The 19,347-nt window shown below is 35.5% G+C and overlaps 3 protein-coding genes across 10 annotated transcripts; 1 reads left to right on the top strand and 2 right to left on the bottom strand.

Annotated features, from left to right (window-relative positions):
- Nucleotides 1–11,737, bottom strand: LOC105253226 (DNA-binding protein RFX2). Of its 8 annotated transcripts, none has more exons than XM_025411054.1 (19): nucleotides 11,567–11,737; nucleotides 11,098–11,270; nucleotides 10,663–11,016; nucleotides 6,056–6,375; nucleotides 5,339–5,531; nucleotides 4,966–5,010; nucleotides 4,460–4,565; nucleotides 4,278–4,377; nucleotides 4,023–4,178; nucleotides 3,433–3,564; nucleotides 2,811–2,992; nucleotides 2,249–2,722; nucleotides 1,878–1,999; nucleotides 1,705–1,802; nucleotides 1,423–1,578; nucleotides 1,061–1,263; nucleotides 824–977; nucleotides 602–653; nucleotides 1–492 (listed from the first exon to the last, which is right to left on the bottom strand). In XM_025411054.1, the coding sequence occupies exons 3-19, from the start codon at nucleotides 10,718–10,720 to the stop codon at nucleotides 452–454; spliced, it is 2,592 nt and encodes an 863-aa protein (XP_025266839.1). In that variant the 5' UTR covers nucleotides 10,721–11,016; nucleotides 11,098–11,270; nucleotides 11,567–11,737; the 3' UTR covers nucleotides 1–451. The 8 variants fall into 8 exon arrangements, with proteins under 8 accessions (XP_025266839.1, XP_011259408.2, XP_025266842.1 ...); XM_011261106.3 differs by having other exon boundaries at nucleotides 5,339–5,519; XM_011261107.2 differs by having other exon boundaries at nucleotides 379–531.
- On the top strand, nucleotides 11,631–14,351 carry LOC105253227 (sorting nexin-7). Its single transcript, XM_011261108.3, has 7 exons — nucleotides 11,631–11,900; nucleotides 12,186–12,341; nucleotides 12,420–12,530; nucleotides 12,649–12,813; nucleotides 12,883–13,078; nucleotides 13,179–13,453; nucleotides 13,534–14,351. Exons 1-7 carry the CDS (start codon nucleotides 11,646–11,648, stop codon nucleotides 13,891–13,893), a joined length of 1,518 nt encoding a protein of 505 aa, XP_011259410.1. The 5' UTR covers nucleotides 11,631–11,645; the 3' UTR covers nucleotides 13,894–14,351.
- A 180-nt stretch (nucleotides 14,352–14,531) lies between these two features.
- LOC105253232 lies at nucleotides 14,532–19,323 on the bottom strand. Its single transcript, XM_011261114.3, has 10 exons — nucleotides 19,152–19,323; nucleotides 18,681–18,799; nucleotides 18,192–18,437; nucleotides 17,982–18,103; nucleotides 16,393–17,868; nucleotides 16,119–16,331; nucleotides 15,901–16,010; nucleotides 15,505–15,719; nucleotides 15,101–15,357; nucleotides 14,532–15,030 (listed from the first exon to the last, which is right to left on the bottom strand). The coding sequence occupies exons 1-10, from the start codon at nucleotides 19,311–19,313 to the stop codon at nucleotides 14,960–14,962; spliced, it is 2,991 nt and encodes a 996-aa protein (XP_011259416.1). The 5' UTR covers nucleotides 19,314–19,323; the 3' UTR covers nucleotides 14,532–14,959.
- Between the last annotated feature and the right edge of the window lie 24 nt (nucleotides 19,324–19,347).

The raw sequence follows: 19,347 nt of genomic DNA, 5'->3' as shown, positions 1-19,347 counted from the left end.
AATCATATTTTTAATAAATGCATTGAATGATTCACGGAAAACATGATCGAGTGGGCTTTTCGTACATGTTCTAATGAGGACATGACAAATTCATGGTCCCGTTTACTCTCCCATTTTTTTCAAAGATGTTTCGACTAGATTCGCGATATATACTAACATACTAAACATCGTGCCAGCGATACCTTAAACCTGCACCATACCTGTATATGAGACAAGGCTTCACGAAGTACGATATAATACCTCTCTATATCACACAGACTTACCTAAATTGTATACATCGTGGATGTTATGCAAAAATCCTCTTCTTATATAGTCATATAATTTGACGTTATACAAAATAATAATTTACGAGACTAGTATGTTCTTGTAAATAGGCCTGCATGTTTTCGTGTTAATATCTTCGCATTTTCGTGTGTGTTATACCGGTTTACTCACAAAACTAAAGGCACAGTTAGCTTAGCTTATGTTTAGGTTGGCTCGCATTAGACGCATCTGAAATGCAATTTTGTGGCTTGGATCAAATCAATTTCTCTAAAATATAATTAAAAACATAAAGTTCTAATGAGAACGATTAACTATACATATATATAATGTGACTCACCTCCGTTAGATGTTGTTCCAAAGCTACTAATTAAAGAACAATTTTGACTTTTCTGAAACAAATATGGTTCTTATTTAATTATATATAAAATAAAAAATAAAAAATTGATTTGAGAGTCAGATTAACCTTTTCAAAAGTAACTAAATTAATTTAAGAGTGTTCAATTACGTCATATAAGTATTATAATAATCAAAATATATAAATCAATTAAAGTGTACTAACATCTCCCATTACAGCTATTGGTGTAGTTCCAGTTGCGATAGCGACTTGATGTTCTATTAAATAAAACATGTACTCATCGTAAAGTAGTCTGATAAGATGGAAAGATCCAAAACTCGCAGCGCTTCTCAAAGTGAGATCTCGGATAACCATCGAGCTATAAAAGAAAATAATATACATTCAATTAAAAGCAAAATAAAAATAAATTATTATCAATATAACAAAAAATAAGATGCGTACCTATAAAACGACCACTTGAGCAAAAATTGACGTGCAGCTTTAGCAAATGTCGGCTTCTCCTCAAATGGTTTAAGAACTCGAGTCACGACTCCTTTTAACCAAATCGCCCAATCTTCCAGAGAATTTTGCTGTCGTAACGTTGATTTAAAATCCTCCTCTAAACGTTGTACCATGGCATAATCACATTGACAAACCCAGGATGCCTAAAAACAATCATAAATGTATAATTTTTATGTAATATCTTATAATATAATAATATCTTTGTTTAGAAAAAAAAGATATACCATGTATATTGAATATTAGCATAAAAAGACAAAAAAGAGAAGATAATTTTGTGGGAATATTTCAAAATATCGACTTACTTGTTCTTGCACGTTATGGAAATCGACACGATTAAGATCGGTTAACATTTGATTGATTTGACTAGGATTTTGAAGCACCGCACGTGCTGCCTGCGCAAGATGATTTAATGACGTATAGCGCCTTAAAGTTTGAGCAAAAGCTGACACTGCAGTTAACTGTAACCAACAATTATATTATACATGACATATATATTCAATTATTGAATTTTTTAAAATATATGTTTTACTAACATTTTTGATCATCTAAACATCGTTGTATAATGAATTTAAATAAGATAATACCTTAATTTGCATCAATACTTCAGGACAGCCGACCATTGCTGACTGTAACCAAGATTCCAATCCTTTTGCAAAGTTTCGAATAGATTGTGTCAACGAACCTTATCAAGACAAAGAATAGCATTTAATACACAAAATAAAATAATGATAATGAATCTTGCAATAATCTTACATACTTGGTATCGGTCGTAATACATTAGGCATTAATACTTCGACTAGATTCTGATAGAATGTATAGTCCACTTTTTTGATAAAGTCTTGTACTCCTGTGCATTTACACATCTGATATAATTTGGTTCTAAAAAATAGAAATCATTACGCGTTATTCATTACGCGTTCATGTCAAGGTTTATAAATAACATAAAATTTATATGCAAATGTGATGCACATATAAATAATGATTCAAAAAGAGACTACTTGCAAAAAATATTAATTAAATTTTAATATTTTAAATTGATATTTAAAAATAAATTGATTTAAAAATAAATTTAAATTAAATCATTTTCACATGCAATTTTTATATGATATTGATAAAAGTATCTCTCACTTTGATAAATATTTCTCCTCTTCGCACTCATCACCATTATTGTTGTCTTGGCTGCGCCAGAATTCTCGCCAGAGGCTTTCTACCGTAGCAAATTCAAAATTCACCACCGCGTCCAAAAATGCCTCACAGTGTTCTCTGTATATACTGCGAAACGTATCGATATCCTCGAGAGTGCAATCTTCGGGCAAAGAAGAATCGTGACCGATAAAGATTTCCGGAAAATCGGGAATTGCGCCACTTGCTTCGCCGAGATACTGATGATATTGCGGCGGTGAGGAATTCGAGGAGATATTTGTGTTTGCATGTGCATTATTTTCGTTATAGGATGACTCCTGCTTTTGATTGACAAATTTAAATCGCTTAGCTTGAGAGTTTGCGCTCTGTTGTTGTCTCGACGTGCCATCTTCGTTCAATATAAGTAGAGGTGAGCTTGGTTTTACGCGAATTCCATAATAATGATATTTAGAGTTTCCCCTATAATTAAAATAACATACCATGTAATGAAAGATATATCAATCCAATGTATATCATAATGTCTTTTGAATTATTATAAAAGCTTTACCTAGTCCCTAAACGTCTAGTTCTCAATCCTAGGAATACAGAACGTATCAATTTCCCGAAACTGGCTGCATTCACAGGATCTAATTTGTTGTCGGAGCAATGACGTAAATAATGATTGTAGAGAGTTGATCTTGGAAGAGATACTCCATCAGCAGTTTCATAATTTTCCAGCAACCAATGCACCTATTTAGAGAGATATATAATTAATATTCTATAATATTAATATTTTATAAAAATAATTCTATTAAAAATATATTAAAAAATGTAAGAAAATGAAAATTATTTTATTTATTTTTATAGCACTTGAAAAAAATATTTGTATTATTCTGTGGAAAAAAAGATATCAAAATTTTATCTCTAAAAATAAATTTGTATTAGGAATATAAATAGGTTCGTTGCGACAATTGTTAGAAAAATCTATCAATTGCATAACTATGCATACCATGTCACATTTCATTAAAGATTGCATGAGAGAAATTTTTTAGAAATCAAATTATGCATAACAATATTAGAATAGTATCTTCAAAGCAATTTAATTAATAAAACATGCCAAAAAAATACTGATTACTACACTAAATAAGCTAAAAAAAAACAAAAAACTAAGAGATTGGTTTCTATCTTACAGTGGCTTGGGAAACTCTAGTGGCATGCGTCATATTTGCAGCCGCAGCCGCTGCCTCTTCAACGGTGACAGTAGTACCTCCAGAATTACCGCTGATCAAGTATGCCCCGCCACTCCCGCTAACCACTGCTTCCTATCAAACAACCCAATATACCAATGCATTGTTAACCCCTGAATTGAAAGAATAGTAAAGATTTCTTTTCGAATACTAATATGATTTCTTTTAAATCATAAATTTAACTTTTAAATCTATAAAGAATATTTAATTATATATTATATCCAAAAAACTATGCAATCAATCAAAATAATTTATTATATATATTTTATTTTTTACTTTCATCACCCTCTGTGTTTACATATATTTTTGACAAAATTTAGACATTAGAAATTTGAATTATATTTCTGTTAAAACTGTTGAGAAAATTAAATATAAATTTCGATAGCCTTTACAATCATACAGATCCCCATGCTTGCAGAGATGAGACATAATATATATTTTATATCGCAATTGATTGTTCAATGTAAGGCTAGTTTACTCAATTTCTAAAAAGTGAAAGCAATCGAAGGAAGTCGTAAGACATGCAATCTTACCGCCGTTTCCGTTTGCGGGCTGGCACGCGCAGCGGCCGCAGATATGAGCGCGTGAGCAGTCGGATCTCCATCTACTACACTTTGTTGAATCAAATATGTACCGTTGCCCTGTGATAATAATTGTCCGGTAGCTGAATTCGAGCCTTGTCCTGTGACCTAATCCACGAAACGATTAACGTTAATATTACTGTGATATTATAATTATTGTATAATGATTCTTATTTATATTACAATTATATATATATATATATATACTTGTGCATATGTTACTGGTGTGGTTGCTGGAGTGTAATATTGATTCGAAGCTGGAGTGTACATTGCTCCTGCCTCGCCGACAGCATAAACAGGATATGTCCTGTAAAATATTACGTCATTATTATAGGCCATTTTATAAGTTATAAATAGTTTATAAAAATTAAATATGCAAGATCACTTACATCTGGCCATTCGTCGGTATATACGTGGAACCATCCCCTTCAACATATTGAACATAGGTCGGATGAGAAACTGATTCGGACCCCACCGCCTCTGCGTCACCGGACACTGAAACAAAAAAAAATAGATACAGTTAAATATATCTGAATACACATTATTTGTATCGACATACAAAGCTCACATATAAATGCAATTTTATTAAAACACTTGTAATTGTTAAAATTTCCTTAATGGAGAAAGTCACTAAAGTATCTTTGGTACATTGCACTCGGATAAAGCGAGAGAAGAGAGCAGTTCTGTAAATTATTAAAAATTCATTAGTAAATTCATTGTATCTATATTTGTTGGCAAATGCATAAAATAAAAAAATAAAATAGATTGAATAATACTATATAATCGATATAGAGATACATGTAAGATTGGAGATCTTTCATTCTAATATTCTAAAAACTAGAATGTACAGATAATAAAGGATATAAAACGCATGCTGTTTATATTCTGCCCTCACCTACAGCCGTTGTGAGGGACGCGTAGGATGGTGAATCACTCGTGCCTAGTGTAGTCAGAGTGGAAGTATAGAGATGCATGTTTTTCAGCAGCATGGAAAGGGCCAAATCTCTACTCAAACACTATAATTTTTCAAACTGATTCTCATACTCACCGCAAATAATAATTTATTCGTAATCGAGTTTTAAATACTTGACATTAACTTCTATCTATATGTTTATGCAACTAAATATCTATAGTTTAGCGTGTGATTGTTTGCAATGTGATGCTGTTTGTCATTAGAATTGTGCATATTGCAATTAGATGAAATAAAGATTGATTCTTAATGCTTTTTATATTAGAGTTACACTTATATTTGATTTTTGATTTATTACCTGTAACTGTTATGTAATGCGGGGAACCACTAACAATAGTGCCAGCTGATGTAGAAGCTGCGTCAGAATCCACTAGAGTATGCTGGCCCGAATGAGTAGTATTTACTACTACTTGTGCTGTAACATGTGCTGGTGTACTTGTCGAGCCGTTGGAAGAATCTGCAGCTGTTTCAAGTGGATCCTGAACCAATAACTAAATTATTATTTATAGTATGCATGTTCTCTTGTCCCACGATTTACTTTCATAATAAAAATTTAAAAAATTATATATGCCTTTTATGTACATTTATAATATCAATATGTATAGTATGGAGAAAGTACTCATTTGTAACTGCTCAACATTTGTATATCATTGTTATCAGATACTAAGAACAGATGGCTCAAACATGTTATCAGATTGGGTCTATAGTACCTTTAAAGGTGTACTGCAAACAGATGTTATAATATCTATCACATATAATAAAATACATTAAATAATTCTGAATATATTTTTGACATTAAATTCTTATATCTTCAGTTTACAATAATGTATAATAATAGGGTAATAAATCTTTAAAAGAGAAAGACAGAAAAAAAATAATGCAACACAAAGTGTATTTTATAAATACTGAGATTAATATAATAGTATAAAATAATAGTATAAAAGGAATATAATTTTCCTCACAAATTGACAAAAGGCATATAATTTATAAATAATACAGAATAATTATTACTAACCTGGATGGGCTGTAGATTATTTGGACTGGAAGGATCAGGACTTGTTACAACAGTGATAAGTTGCTGGCCTCTGGCAGACTGAGTCTGTGCTCCGCTACCCCCACCACTGGAACTGGAAGTAGTAGTCACGACAACCACACTTGGCTTAGATTCCACCCCTACCGCTGTGGAGCTACCCCCACTGTTATTAGCTCCGGTGGATGCTGCTGCGAGGGCATACTGGGCTCCTGTCGTAGTCATGGCAATCACTCCTTCACCTCTCTCTGCACCCACTGAATCACCACCACTGCTGCTATCTCCCCGCTGCTGGAGAGACGAGTCTATAACAGAGAGATATACATATATATATATATATATATATATATATATATATATATTCTCTCACTAAATATCAATAACATCTTCTACCAGACCCAGCGATGAGATCTTTAAGAACACGATGTGCCTCTGCATTCCCATTTTAGCTTATAAAACATGGATATGTTCTAATAATGATGTGAAACTCTATATATATATATATATATATATATATATATATATATATATATATGGATATAAAATTTAATATTAAATATAACAATGTGTGTGCTATATAAATATTTCTAAAATAAATTATTTTTTATTTTTGACAAATTATTATACTTCACAAAGAATATATTTTGTTTTCATATTAAAATCTATATATATATATATATAGGAATTCTCAAAATAAAGTTTATCACATACTAACATTCATCATTTAGATCTGATTTTCTCGTTTGAAACTTGAACACAAAAGCCCAAGTAGTTTTTAGAATACATACAAGATTGTAAATAAATTTTATTCATCTTGAAGCGATAAGTCTTCTTGTACAGTCGATAAGTCAATTTCTCGCCAAAAAGAGTGAAAAAAGAGAGAATCTCGTGTGATTCTTTAAAATAAGATATTCGTGCAAAGGTGGATAGTGTATTTCGCGCCGAGAAAAACTTCGAGATCGCGAATGTTCCTCAAAACGAGCGTCGAGGATGAAGAGACGAGAGAGCGTCGTATGTGTATAAAACGATGAAAAATCCCACCCGCGTCCCGTCCTAACCTATATATCTCGCAGCGCGAGATCGCAATAACGTACTTTCTCGCAGGTGTGGCATTCAATAATCCACAGATCAAAGGGAAGCCCCGACATGGAGTTCGCGAAACGACGAACGATACACGTCACTGCCATTATTACCCGTGTATATCATGGTGTATCGGAACCAATGGTGTACCTGTTGGGGCGGCAGGTACCAAACACAATGTATCAAGGGGAAGAAATCGGCTGGGGTGGATAGATAGGGGAGGGGAAGGTAAAGGGTGCCCCAAAACGCGCGCTACCCACGCGTGACTGAACACACATACACGGCTCGCTTTAAGGGGGTTGAACATATCAATGAAGGCAGTTGGATCAGGAAAGCAATTAGAGAGCATTATCCTGAGTAACTGCATAAACCCTCACTCTTTTCGCCAAAGATGGACCAGGGGAGCTAATAAGCGACGCACACTCTGTGTTAATATATTTTGCCATGTGTCGGGGGAAAGGTGGCTATTCTGTATATTTTATCCCTCTTTGAAAAAAACTACATAATATAATATATAATAAAACATGATTCTTCTTATATACATATATATGAGAAGAAAAATCTCTGTTATATTTTGATAAGAAAAAATCATAACACTTGTTACTTGATATTATTGATTAGAAGAATTGTAACTGGATATCTAAGGGTCACTTGTTTTGATATACATATCAGCCAATTAATATAAGAATAGGAAGAAAAAGAAATATGCTATAATATTACCTCGCATAATAGTCTTTGCCCTAATATAACTAAGCAGCCTAGCATTGCGAATAATAAATATGTAAAGAAAAAAAATACTCTACTGTTCTGATAATGTTACATGTAGCTGTAAATACATTTCTAAATCGAAATTTGAAGAATTTTATCCATTCATATTTTTTAAATACAAGTAGAATATCTTTTCTTAATATGATTTTTATGTAAAACTTTGGAGCATTTGTTATATTCTATGTTATTTTTTTAGATATACTTAACATTATATTTAGACTTGGGGTGATGTCTTACATAGCATTTGCCAAATGTTACTGAGCAGGCTGATATGATAGTCTGTGTTTGTTACCTATCTACCTACCTACATACATAATGTCATAAATGCACCTGGCCACTGTTATGCATGGCTGATTGGGAGAAACTTATGTTCTTTAGTCTTTCCTATTGATACAATACATTTATGTATTTCATTTATATTCAATTTTCCCATGTATTTAATTGTGTGTGTAAAAAAGAATTTATTACTTAAATTTACACATATATCACATAAACTGTATACTTTTCTGTATATTGATATTTTTTTTCTTAACCCCTATGAAAATAATGCACCTGGAGTCAGATAAACTCAGGGTGAGAACTTATGCAGATGTTACAAAGTAAAAGGGAGAGATAAGAAATAGATAGCATGAAATCTAACGATAAACATTAGCGACAAAAAATGTAGATGAATCATAAAAAAAGTAAAACATAGCTCTTAATATAAATTACACAGTATGTTCAAAGAAATTAATTTTGAAGCAAATTGAAGCAAAAATGGCTGAAAGAATAAATATATTCATCAACTTGGAGATATCAGTTGCAAAGATCTTACAGCTGAAAGATTGCATTCATGGATAATCGATAAACCCATTTTAATTGGAAAACCTCGTTGCTTCTCAATATTACATACCCCATAGAAAGTATACTATAATAGGGTTGCCAATGCATTACAAATTAGGGGAATGAAGCCAGAGATCTACAACGATCTCCCTGTTAAAGACCCTGTTAAAGACTGTTCCAATATGATGTTCGTGTTCAATCAATATCTATTATATGTACAAAATTGATGACAATAACATGGAGAAAGAAATTGATAGAGTAAAATTACACGATTCAAAAGATATAATTCTAATTTTGCCTTTACATACACTGCAATCTAGAGAAACCCAATTGAGATCAATTGTAACAAATAGATTATATAGATTCTCCGCAAGATAAATTTGCTGCGATTTAACAATCCATATTACTACTGTGTGAGCAACAATTACATTCTGTACATTTAAAATTCCAGAAATTCAAACTTTGATAGAGGGATAATTTCAAAGTATCTCCTTAAAAAAAAAAAAAAAACCTGCACCCTCACTGCACAAGTCGAAAAATGATTGCATCAACTGTCATGAGAACGACGTCTCCGTCGCCGTCACTTGAAATTCCGAAATTAACGATCAGGATTTCGGACGACTATGCTCCGATGACCCGTCGACCTCTCTCTCTCTCTCTTTCACTCACCTGTCTTCATGAATGGCTTGTACTCGAACGCAACGGCGCCCGGGCGCACTCGTGCGGCCGAACGACGTGTCTCCCCGTCCTCGTCGTCGTCGTCGTCGTCGTCGTCGTCGTCGTCGTCGTCGTCGTCGTCGTCGTCGTCAAGCGGGTGCGCTCTCTATCTCTTTCCCTCTCTCTCTCCCCGTCTCCTTTTTCCCTCTGTCATACGCGCGCACGCACACACGTACACTCTTTTTCTCGCTCGCCTTCGTTGCTCGGTCCCTCGGTCCCGAAGGCGGCCCGTCACCCAGGAGACCGCGGTCGGCTCGTAGGGTTCGCCCGGCGCCGGTACAAAGTGTGAAAAGAGCGGAGCGACACACTCCGACAAATCTCTATACTTTGTTGTGGACGGCTGGCCGGAGTGGTGTTGCTTGTCTGCTGCTACGGTCGCCTTGGCTACGGCATCACTGACCGCGTCACGATCAGGAGCGTATTCGACGCCCGTTGCGCCACGGATGGCTTTTCCGTCGCGATTTAAATTCTATTCACTCGCCTCAAATCGGCTTACGTTCGTTTCGTCCCAATTCCCTGCGATTAGGCGATAATGCGCGAGGTCCTTTCAATGACGGAAAGCTCACGTCGATGACAAGTGCGTGTCATAATGCGGCTTTTCGGCGCCATCTTTGGCGCGCGCAACTCTGGTTGCGCGCGCATCAGATTCAATAACGTAACTAGGGGCCTCGTCTATCTTTATGCTTCTTTTATCTCTCTATTAAATTTCCTTTATTTTTATCGAAATAAAATTGTAATTTAAATAAGTAAAAAATGTATGATTAAAAGGAATGTTTTTTTTTAAATAAATAAATCCGAATATACTTTGCAAACGGATCCTTAGCTCATACGTTAATGACGTAACTAGGGGTCTCGTCTATCTTCATGTTTCTTTTATCTCTCTTTTAAATTTCCCTTATTTTTATCGAAATAAAATTGTAATTTAAATAAGTAAAAAAATGTATGATTAAAAGAAATATATATATTTTTTAAATAAATAAATCCGAATATATTTTGTAAACGGATCCCTAGCTTATACGCTAATGACGTAATTAGGGCCTGATCTGGCTTTGCATTTGTCTTATCTTTTCTTTAAATTTCTTATTCCTTTATTTTCATCAAAATAAAATTGCATTTAAGGAGAGAAAAAAAACTGTTGAATTAAAAAGAAACTTTAGATAAATCAACCGGCGCTAATTATTATTACGTTAGGAATAATTACTTACACAATGGTTGGTTTCTGAGAAAATAGTAAGGCATGTCCGACCAATATTCGTCCACCATCTTGCTGGCGAAATTTTTTTCGGCGGGATCGTTTCGAGTTGGTTTCGCGCCCAGCTGTTCCTTTCTTCCTGTCGGCACTTTCGAATCGTCGAAATTCGCGGGAAATCCTCGAATTCGGCGGTTTCCAAAGATACCGTTTCCACGGGATATCCACGAAAATATTTTCCGCGAGACTCGCGCGAGACGATCCTCGGGCGCTCTCCTCGACGATAACAATTGCGGATCGTCGGTCGATTTTTTTACGCCTAACGTCGTCTGCCATTGTTGCTTTAGCGCATCGCGTCGGCGTAGAAAATCTGAAATTCACGAATAAATTTGTCAAAATGACAAATTTATGTTTATATTAATTTATATTTGATATTAGAGGGATCGCTTACCTCGGGAAAAATGCTATGCGACACATTATCGTGCATGTTATACCTTGTTCGGAAAATGAGTCGATCGGACCTGTGTCAGATAAGTACGAAGTTGGCCAAGCATTTTAAATCGATGATCGACGTGTGTGTCGCCAGTAGCGAATTAACCTAGTTCCGGGCCATCAAATTCTCGTCTATAAAATAAAACGATAAATCAATATAATTTCTTCAGATTCAACCTTCGAAGCTAAAAACGCGTAGAAAATAATCTATATGTTTATAAATCCTGTATAATAAGATAAAATGAAATTTTCTTGACTAGAATCGAAAATTTGAGAAGTTATTAAAATTCCCGCTCCTCGTCTGAAGTAATAAAAAAATGGAGAAAATTGGATCATTTCGCATATGTAATCTAAAAAATATATTTAAAAAATATAAAATAAAATATATTTTAATGTAATGTAAAATAATATTGATATAATACACATACACAATTAATAGAAATTTGGGCATTATATCGAAGCGTACTCCCCCTCATGCGCCCTTATCGGCTCTTGTTTGCGCAGGACATGCGCGCATATGCTTGCTGCGAGCTGCGAGGGCGGCTTGGCGGCTGGCGTTGTCATCACGGTGTTGTCCAGCTGTCGCGAAAGATGATGACCTCGTCGGAAACGTCGGAGGTGGAGAATCTGGGAGGCGAGAAGGGTCCCGAGGACTCGGCGATCCTGGAAGTGAGCTCCATGGCGGTGGGCGGGATCGTGAAGCAGGAGAGCCGCGACGTCGATTTCCTGTCCAACTGCAGCACCTCCATCGAAGGCTCCGTGGTACGAGAACCTACGTAACATAACCTGGGACCCACTTTGACAGTTCGTTTTTGCGCCTCCTGTTTTGCTCGACATCGCTTCATAAAATGATTAATATGTAAATTAAAATTGTAATAGGCGACATTTTTTAACGTACACATATGTTTAATTATATATGTATATACATGTAACATATGCGATAAATTCGCGCGTGCGCGTGTAAACTTGGATAACTTTAAAAGGGGGAAGAGAGCAGTTCATCAGATTAATTGTTTATTATGTCAGTTAATAAGTATTTCGTTACAGATTGCATCTCCTTCTATCGATAGCTTCTCCACTTTGCCGGATCAAGAGATATCAGATTTTCAGACGGACTCGCGAGATCTGCAAGTGAAAGTGGACAATCCGCAAAAACATTTAGAAACCTTGGAGACGTATATTACATTCCGTATAACGACTAGAGTAAGTATAAACATATAATAAAGTATGATCTGAGTCGTACAATAATATTAATACATATTATAATCATATATATTATAGACTACGCGTCCAGAGTTTGAAGAAGGTGAATATATAGTTCGCAGACGCTACAATGATTTTATATGGCTGCGTCAAAAGTTAGTAGACAATTATCCGACACATATTATACCAGTAAGTTTTTATTCTTCTTTTGAGAATAAAAGATACACATACATATATAAAATTAAATTATTTAAGTTATGTATTAAGAAAATTAAAGATTGTTTACAAATTCTGATGCTTGTTACAGCCAATGCCAGGCAAGCATACGCTCCTCGCTCAATTGGATCGTTACTCCAAAGAGTTTATCATAGCACGCATGAGGCTTCTGCATATATTTTTAAACAGAGTGGTGAATCATCCAATTCTCAGCTGCGACAAGAATCTCCATATTTTTCTCACTACCAAGCCTGCAGTAAGTAATAGTCTTAATATACCAATGCATACTATATTACAAACCATAAATTATTATTGCTATATACAGGAATTTCTCATTTATCGTAAAAACCGTGGAAACGTACTCGGGAAAATGACCGATTCTTTGCAAAACATAGCAACTACATATACAATGAAACAGCATCATTTGGAATTTGAGCAGATTCGGGATTATTGTACAGCATTGAGCGAAAAACTGTCGGCCATAGATAAAATTAACCATCGCATATACAAAGAAAGGCAAGGTATGTAAACTGAAACTGTTTCTAAATATAATCTCATTGTTATTTTAATAAATCTAGCCCTTAGCAATTTTTTTTCATGTTATACATTATAATGCGATAGATTATTTATTGGAGCTTCATCAGTTACATCCCATATTCACACTGTGGACAACCTCAGAACCGGAACTCGCGAGTATTTTATTAGCGATTGCCAAAGCAGTAGAAACGAACGCGATAGCTCATCAGAAACTCTTGGAAAATGTCCCTAACGATGAACGCGAATACATCTCGTATATAGAGGCGGTTAAAAATGCATTATCTCGACGTGACTCGATGCAGATTGAATACGAGATAACCGTTGATGTATTAGCAAAGAAGAGATTAGAAAAGGATCAGGTACTAATCTTGTATATATATATTCTTTTTTAATCTTTGAAATTTTTTAAAATCAAGACAATTGTATTTTATTCGTGTAGCTGATAGGAAATACAAACTACACAATACCTGCACAAGGCTGGGGTGGATCTTTATGGAAAGCAGAATCTCGTGATGAAAAATTAGAGAGACTCGGTCAAACCATTCCGCGATTAGCTAAACAAGTGGAGATATTGCAAGATCGCGTGGAATGCGCAAACGAAAATCTGCGAAGCGATCTACAGAGATGGAACGTAGAGAAGCAACAGGATTTAAAGAATATGCTAATCGCGATGGCGGATCGACATATCAGACACTATCAACAGTGCATGAATGCGTGGGAAGAAATTCTCACCGGCCTTAAATTGGACGGAATTGGATCTGACGTTAATGTAGGTCCACCTGTTAAGATACCTGTTTAAATTGCTAGTCTTTCTTCGCCACTCTAAAAAAACATAGAATAAATATTAGTTATACACACAAAGGTAATAATACACCAATTTAAGAATCTCTATTATTACATAATGACACAAAGTTTATTGCAAATCCAAAGAACAATCTATCGTTAGCTTCGATATCATTGCTTCTAAAATCGAATCATTTCTTCGGAATCTCGAGATTACCATACAGTAATTGTAATTATTTAATAATTGCGGAATTGCAATGAACGCGTTTGATGATAATAAAAATCGCGCATTTATGTATATGTACATATAATACGCTAATATCAAAACTCTATTTGGAAAACTCGCCTTTATGATACAATAATCTTGTGATAATGTGAAAAATTAAGTATATAACGCGTTTGGTCCTACATACTAAGGGAGCAAGTTCTTTCAGTATATATCATGTACAGGAAAGATTTTTCAATGTTTCCTCTTTTTTTAGAGGTTTAGATCACGAATTATAATTTTGGGGACCAAGCATTGAGCCGGTATTATCGCCATTGGTGTTTCTTTCTCTTTCCTACTTTGAATCACATTATAATATATTTATTGACAATCAGTTTAGCCACCTATATCTACTACTTACCAAAGTACAGTTACCATGATAGCGTAGAGATAGTCAATGTCAGAGTATACTACAGCGCTGATAAATTTTATAAATCGCGGAGCAAAATGCTTGCAATAATTTCGTTGTATTATTAATTAGTACCTTTAGTCTAAGATATTTCTAAGTTATGAACAAATCACGTCGCACTTAGTCGTCACGCTCTTGGCATCACGGAAAAGAAATATAATGAGAATTCTATATATATGGCGCTTATATATTCCTCTTCTTGTATCTATTATTTATGCTCAAAAAGAAGGTACTCTTTGTTATTTGTCATAAGTAAAACGCAGAATACATTCCTATTTACATTATATGCCGCGGCTAGGCGCAAATCGGCAAAAATGATGAAATTTGTATCAATGAATAAATTATTGTTTGCAATGAAGTGCGAAGTGGCTTCTGTGTTTTCTTCACTCTATTAAGGCGTCGTCCGTTTTATTCTATTTCTGGTGTTAGATAAAACTGCACCAAATTGTCCAGATCGATAAGCTTGGTAATAGAGTCACCTGTAATTGATTCTATGTACATGAGAAATGTCTCTAAAAATGAATAAATTTCTACAACGGAAATACTGACCTGCTAAACTCATTTCGTTGTGCAGAAAACGTACGGTATGCGCATACGGTTGTTGAATCTTTTCACGTAACTGCGTAGCCAAACGACGCGTCGGATTCCACAACTGGCTACGAAAATTTGGTACATTTGTAAGCGTCGGCTTCCAAGATTCCGGTTTGACCTCCTCCATCGGCAATACGTCTGTTATTCTGTACTGACTTGTCTCGATATTCCATGTAAACTTACATCCAACTTCGTATTGCTTTCTCTCTTGCGTACTGTTGAAAATGTATTAATTTATCAAGATCATAATTTTAATGATATTTTAGAACAACGTAATATGTGTGACAATTCATATAGGATAATACAATACAAAAGAATCATGATTAATATTCATAGAATGGAAGAATAGTATGTGTGCTTACCATTGCGTTTGGCTGCATAACTCACTTGCCTGGATTTTCATTATGTGTAAACATATAATGTCTCCAGTGAGCGCACATACATCGATCATTTCGATGTCATAGTCACTGCAATGCCAATACTTTTTCTTAAATCTCGTGCAAATCCAGTCTGCTATGTGATGAGAAAAAGTCTCGATATCGAAACTCAATTGAGTTATAGAGACACACGGCACTATCTGAAAGTATTGTTACATATATATATATATATATATATATATATATATATATATTTATATATATTTTTATATTTATATATATTTAATTTATAATTATTCTAGAATTCCCGATTTTTTCTAAAATATTTAAAGAATGAAGAATATTAAAAGATTTGAATATGTATTTCAAGATAATAAATACCAATTTTTCCGCTTTACTATTGCTGATCATCTGCATTTGAACATATCCAGAACCATGCACAAGCATTGGAAGTACACATTGATAACTTACATATCCTCCTGTTTCTTCATCTGTATATAAGCATCATATATTGATGTACAATATTAATATTTTACAGTTGAAACTAATTTATAAACAGAGTTCCAAAAGAGTAAACTTGTATAAAAAAATTTGAATACCTTCCACATCTGTAATTACTGATATCATCTCGTCGTCGAGCTCTATATAGCTACGTTTGAAACGCGCGGTGCATTTTATCGAAGGATACTGCAAATTATTTTTAGGAACCAAAGGTGAGAAACTCTGACAACACTTGCCGACGCGATCTCTATCACGTACAGTTCCGTTAGACAATTGGTTCTGATTCAATGGTCGAAGCACATTTTTCTCAGCTAGTAAAGATACACAAATTTATTACATCTTTCTTTTTTTAATAATAATCGAGGATTTTACCTGATTCGGGATTCGACAAATCATTGGCTATATCTTGAGCAAGATTCAACTCATCTGATTCGCTTTGATCTGAATCGAACCAGTGCCTTCGTCCGTTCGGTAGTACCGCTGGCGATATTGCCGGTGAGGAGGATATTAAATGTATGGAACAGGCGCCACGATGCCTGAATTGATCGCGTATATTCTTGAAAGGAACTATATTCTCTGCATCTTCCGTCTCATCACAAAACTCATATTTCTTGTCAGCGAGTCGGCGTTTCCTGAACGAACTGAGCTTCTCGCAGGTTGTTTCTTGCGTCTCATCAGTAAATTCGTACGCCTTCTCCGCTTCGAGAATGAGCTTATGGGTCGCTCTTGTTGTTCTCGTTGATTGGCTCGGGTTTACGACAGGCGGAGGCGAGTGCAAATTCGATCTCTTGCGCGAGCTCGGACGAAAAGATCTGGTTGCGATGGGCGGCGACATCAAGCGGGACGAATAGGAGGACGATGGGCTACTACTGATCGAAACAGACTGCAATGGCGAGTTTATGGAAGCCACGGAATTGTCCGAAGCACTTGTGGATTGCGACGAACTAGAACTCGATTGTTGGCTGCTACTATTAGTCCGTTGGACTTGGGTTCTGTGACTAGATTCCGAATTGCGAGTGCGCAGAATATCTGACGGTGGAGTGAGTATTGGCAACGACCATGCCGCTGTCGTAGTCTTGAGATCAGTGGGCAGCCTCTGCGGCGTCGAACGCGGCGAACACGACGGATGTTTCACCAGCGTAATCAGATCGCTGCCGATATTGAGTTCCTGCGACGTGTCCTCGCAAAAATCTTGCAGGATCTTGTCTCGAACCGAGATGGCTGTCTGTTCAATGCCACCCGGTCGCTGCGAAGCGGGACTATTGCTGCTATTATTTCGGCACTTGCATTGCTCGATCATTTCCGAGCATTCGCATAACTTAACATTTAAAGCATCGGCAGCGGTAGACTTACTATTTATATCACAGATACTGTCGCTTTGATTGCTGCTTGAGATTTTTAACGGTAAATCGCGTCCCAATCTCGTTTCTAACTTAATTGCTTCATCTAAAAAGTCGTGTTCTAGACTGGATTCGCATTTCGGAGATCGATCAAGAGGGCATTCGGGCGTGCCCAGCTTTTCGTCTGAACTTTCGTATCGCTCTGTCCTCGTCGAGTAATCCGTTTCCTCGACGTCACTCATATCTAGCGGAATTGTATCCGGAACTATAGAATCAGAGGCATTCGGTTTATCAGATGTCCTCTGATTTTTCGACTTGGGTATATTCAAATCTACTCTGAGAACGTGTAGGAAGTTTCCTGTGTTGACCACCACATGATTCCAATAATTCAAACATACTTTAGCTCGAAATTTCGGATACGGCGAGATGACTTCGTATGTTGTATGAACCGTGAGACCATGTTGCAAGCAGTTACATCGCACGCAACAGTCCCAATTCGCAGCTAATTCTGCATGATAATATTAAGAATATTAATTAATAATACATAAATACACATGCCATTTGTGCACACACATCTAAAGATCTTTTCTTTCTATACAAAAATTTTAAATTATGCATTACCTTCACCCTCTTCCTCGTACGACGCAGCGACTTTTAGACAATCTTTGCAGTTCTCCAGAGACGGTACCGTTGTTATAGTTAAATATGCTCTATCAGTCGATTGTAAATGTAAAAAATTTGTACTGTAATAAAATAAAATATATAAGATATAAGATTATTGAATTTCTCTAAAGATTTATCTCTTAATTCTATATATAATTTAAAACTTACCAGAGGCCATGTATTACAAGCTTATTTCGCTCCATTGGCCATTGTGATATAACTATGCTTAATTCCCTATAAATTGGATAATTGCCAAACAATGTAACTTCAGCAACTTTGCGAGCGACATGGTTTGGTGTGAAGGCCCACCAGTGTAATAGATATTTAAATAAAGACGTATTACTGCTGAGCTCCATCATGTATGTATATGTGAGCAGAAATTGACCACACTGAGTCAATCCCATAACAATGTGCCTTGCAAAACAAAATTTTATTACTATTACATATTGTTTACTTAAATTAGAAGCTGAATTATTGAGACATTTCTTTGTTAACTAGTTAAAATTTGACGATCAGATATATGCTCAAAGATTTGCTACATTAATGTAGCCTTTGTTTCTCAATTTTTATTAAACAGAGAGTTCAAGCTCAAGAGAGAAATAGCTAAGAAACTGATTAAATAAATCTATTTAATAAATCATTATTATCAATATATACCCTGCTTCGAGAGCCGATTTTGGGATTATATGTAAGAGAGACAAATGTCGCCATTTAGGTACAGTTGTAAACAGTCTTTCCTCTGACGCATAATTGTGCGCCGATAGACATCCTCTCATCTGCAAACAAAAATAATTTAAGCCCACAATGTTTAATAGTCATTTATATGAATTAACGCACACTGGTGATATTTTGTAGGAAGAAAACAAATTTATTAGAATATTCATATACAATGTCGACGATTCTCTTGAAGGAAAAAAATTATACATCTAAGAAAGAGTAGGGTATCTTCTAAATGCAGGCTGACAGCTGACTCTGAGCAAAATAAACTAAACAGCGGAATAATTTCTCGCTTCTAGTCGAGTTGTAAGTTTTATAGATAAGGTAATTCGTCTTCTGTGACAGCTCGAAATGAGCCTGTCAGTCATGATGCGGACTCACGATCGGGCTCGAGGATTAAGGCCGGCTTACCTCCCTTATCAGCAGTTTCTGCAGAAAATTCTTCTTGCTACGTCGATGAGACGGACACGGCTTGCGTCCCACCACGACGAATTCCGATCTTTCCGACGTAATGTCAGAGAAAGACTCATTGCAACAGTCTGAGGTAGTGTCGGAAGACGACGCGTCCGCCATTTTTAAATAATCTCGCTCGTGGCGTCACGACTCG

The sequence above is a fragment of the Camponotus floridanus genome, unplaced genomic scaffold (genome assembly GCF_003227725.1).
Source record: "Camponotus floridanus strain SB8 unplaced genomic scaffold, Cflo_v7.5 scaffold37, whole genome shotgun sequence".
In the NCBI taxonomy this organism is placed as follows: domain Eukaryota; kingdom Metazoa; phylum Arthropoda; class Insecta; order Hymenoptera; family Formicidae; genus Camponotus; species Camponotus floridanus.
Note: the sequence above shows the minus strand (reverse complement) of the source record. Positions and strands in the feature narration are given on the sequence as shown.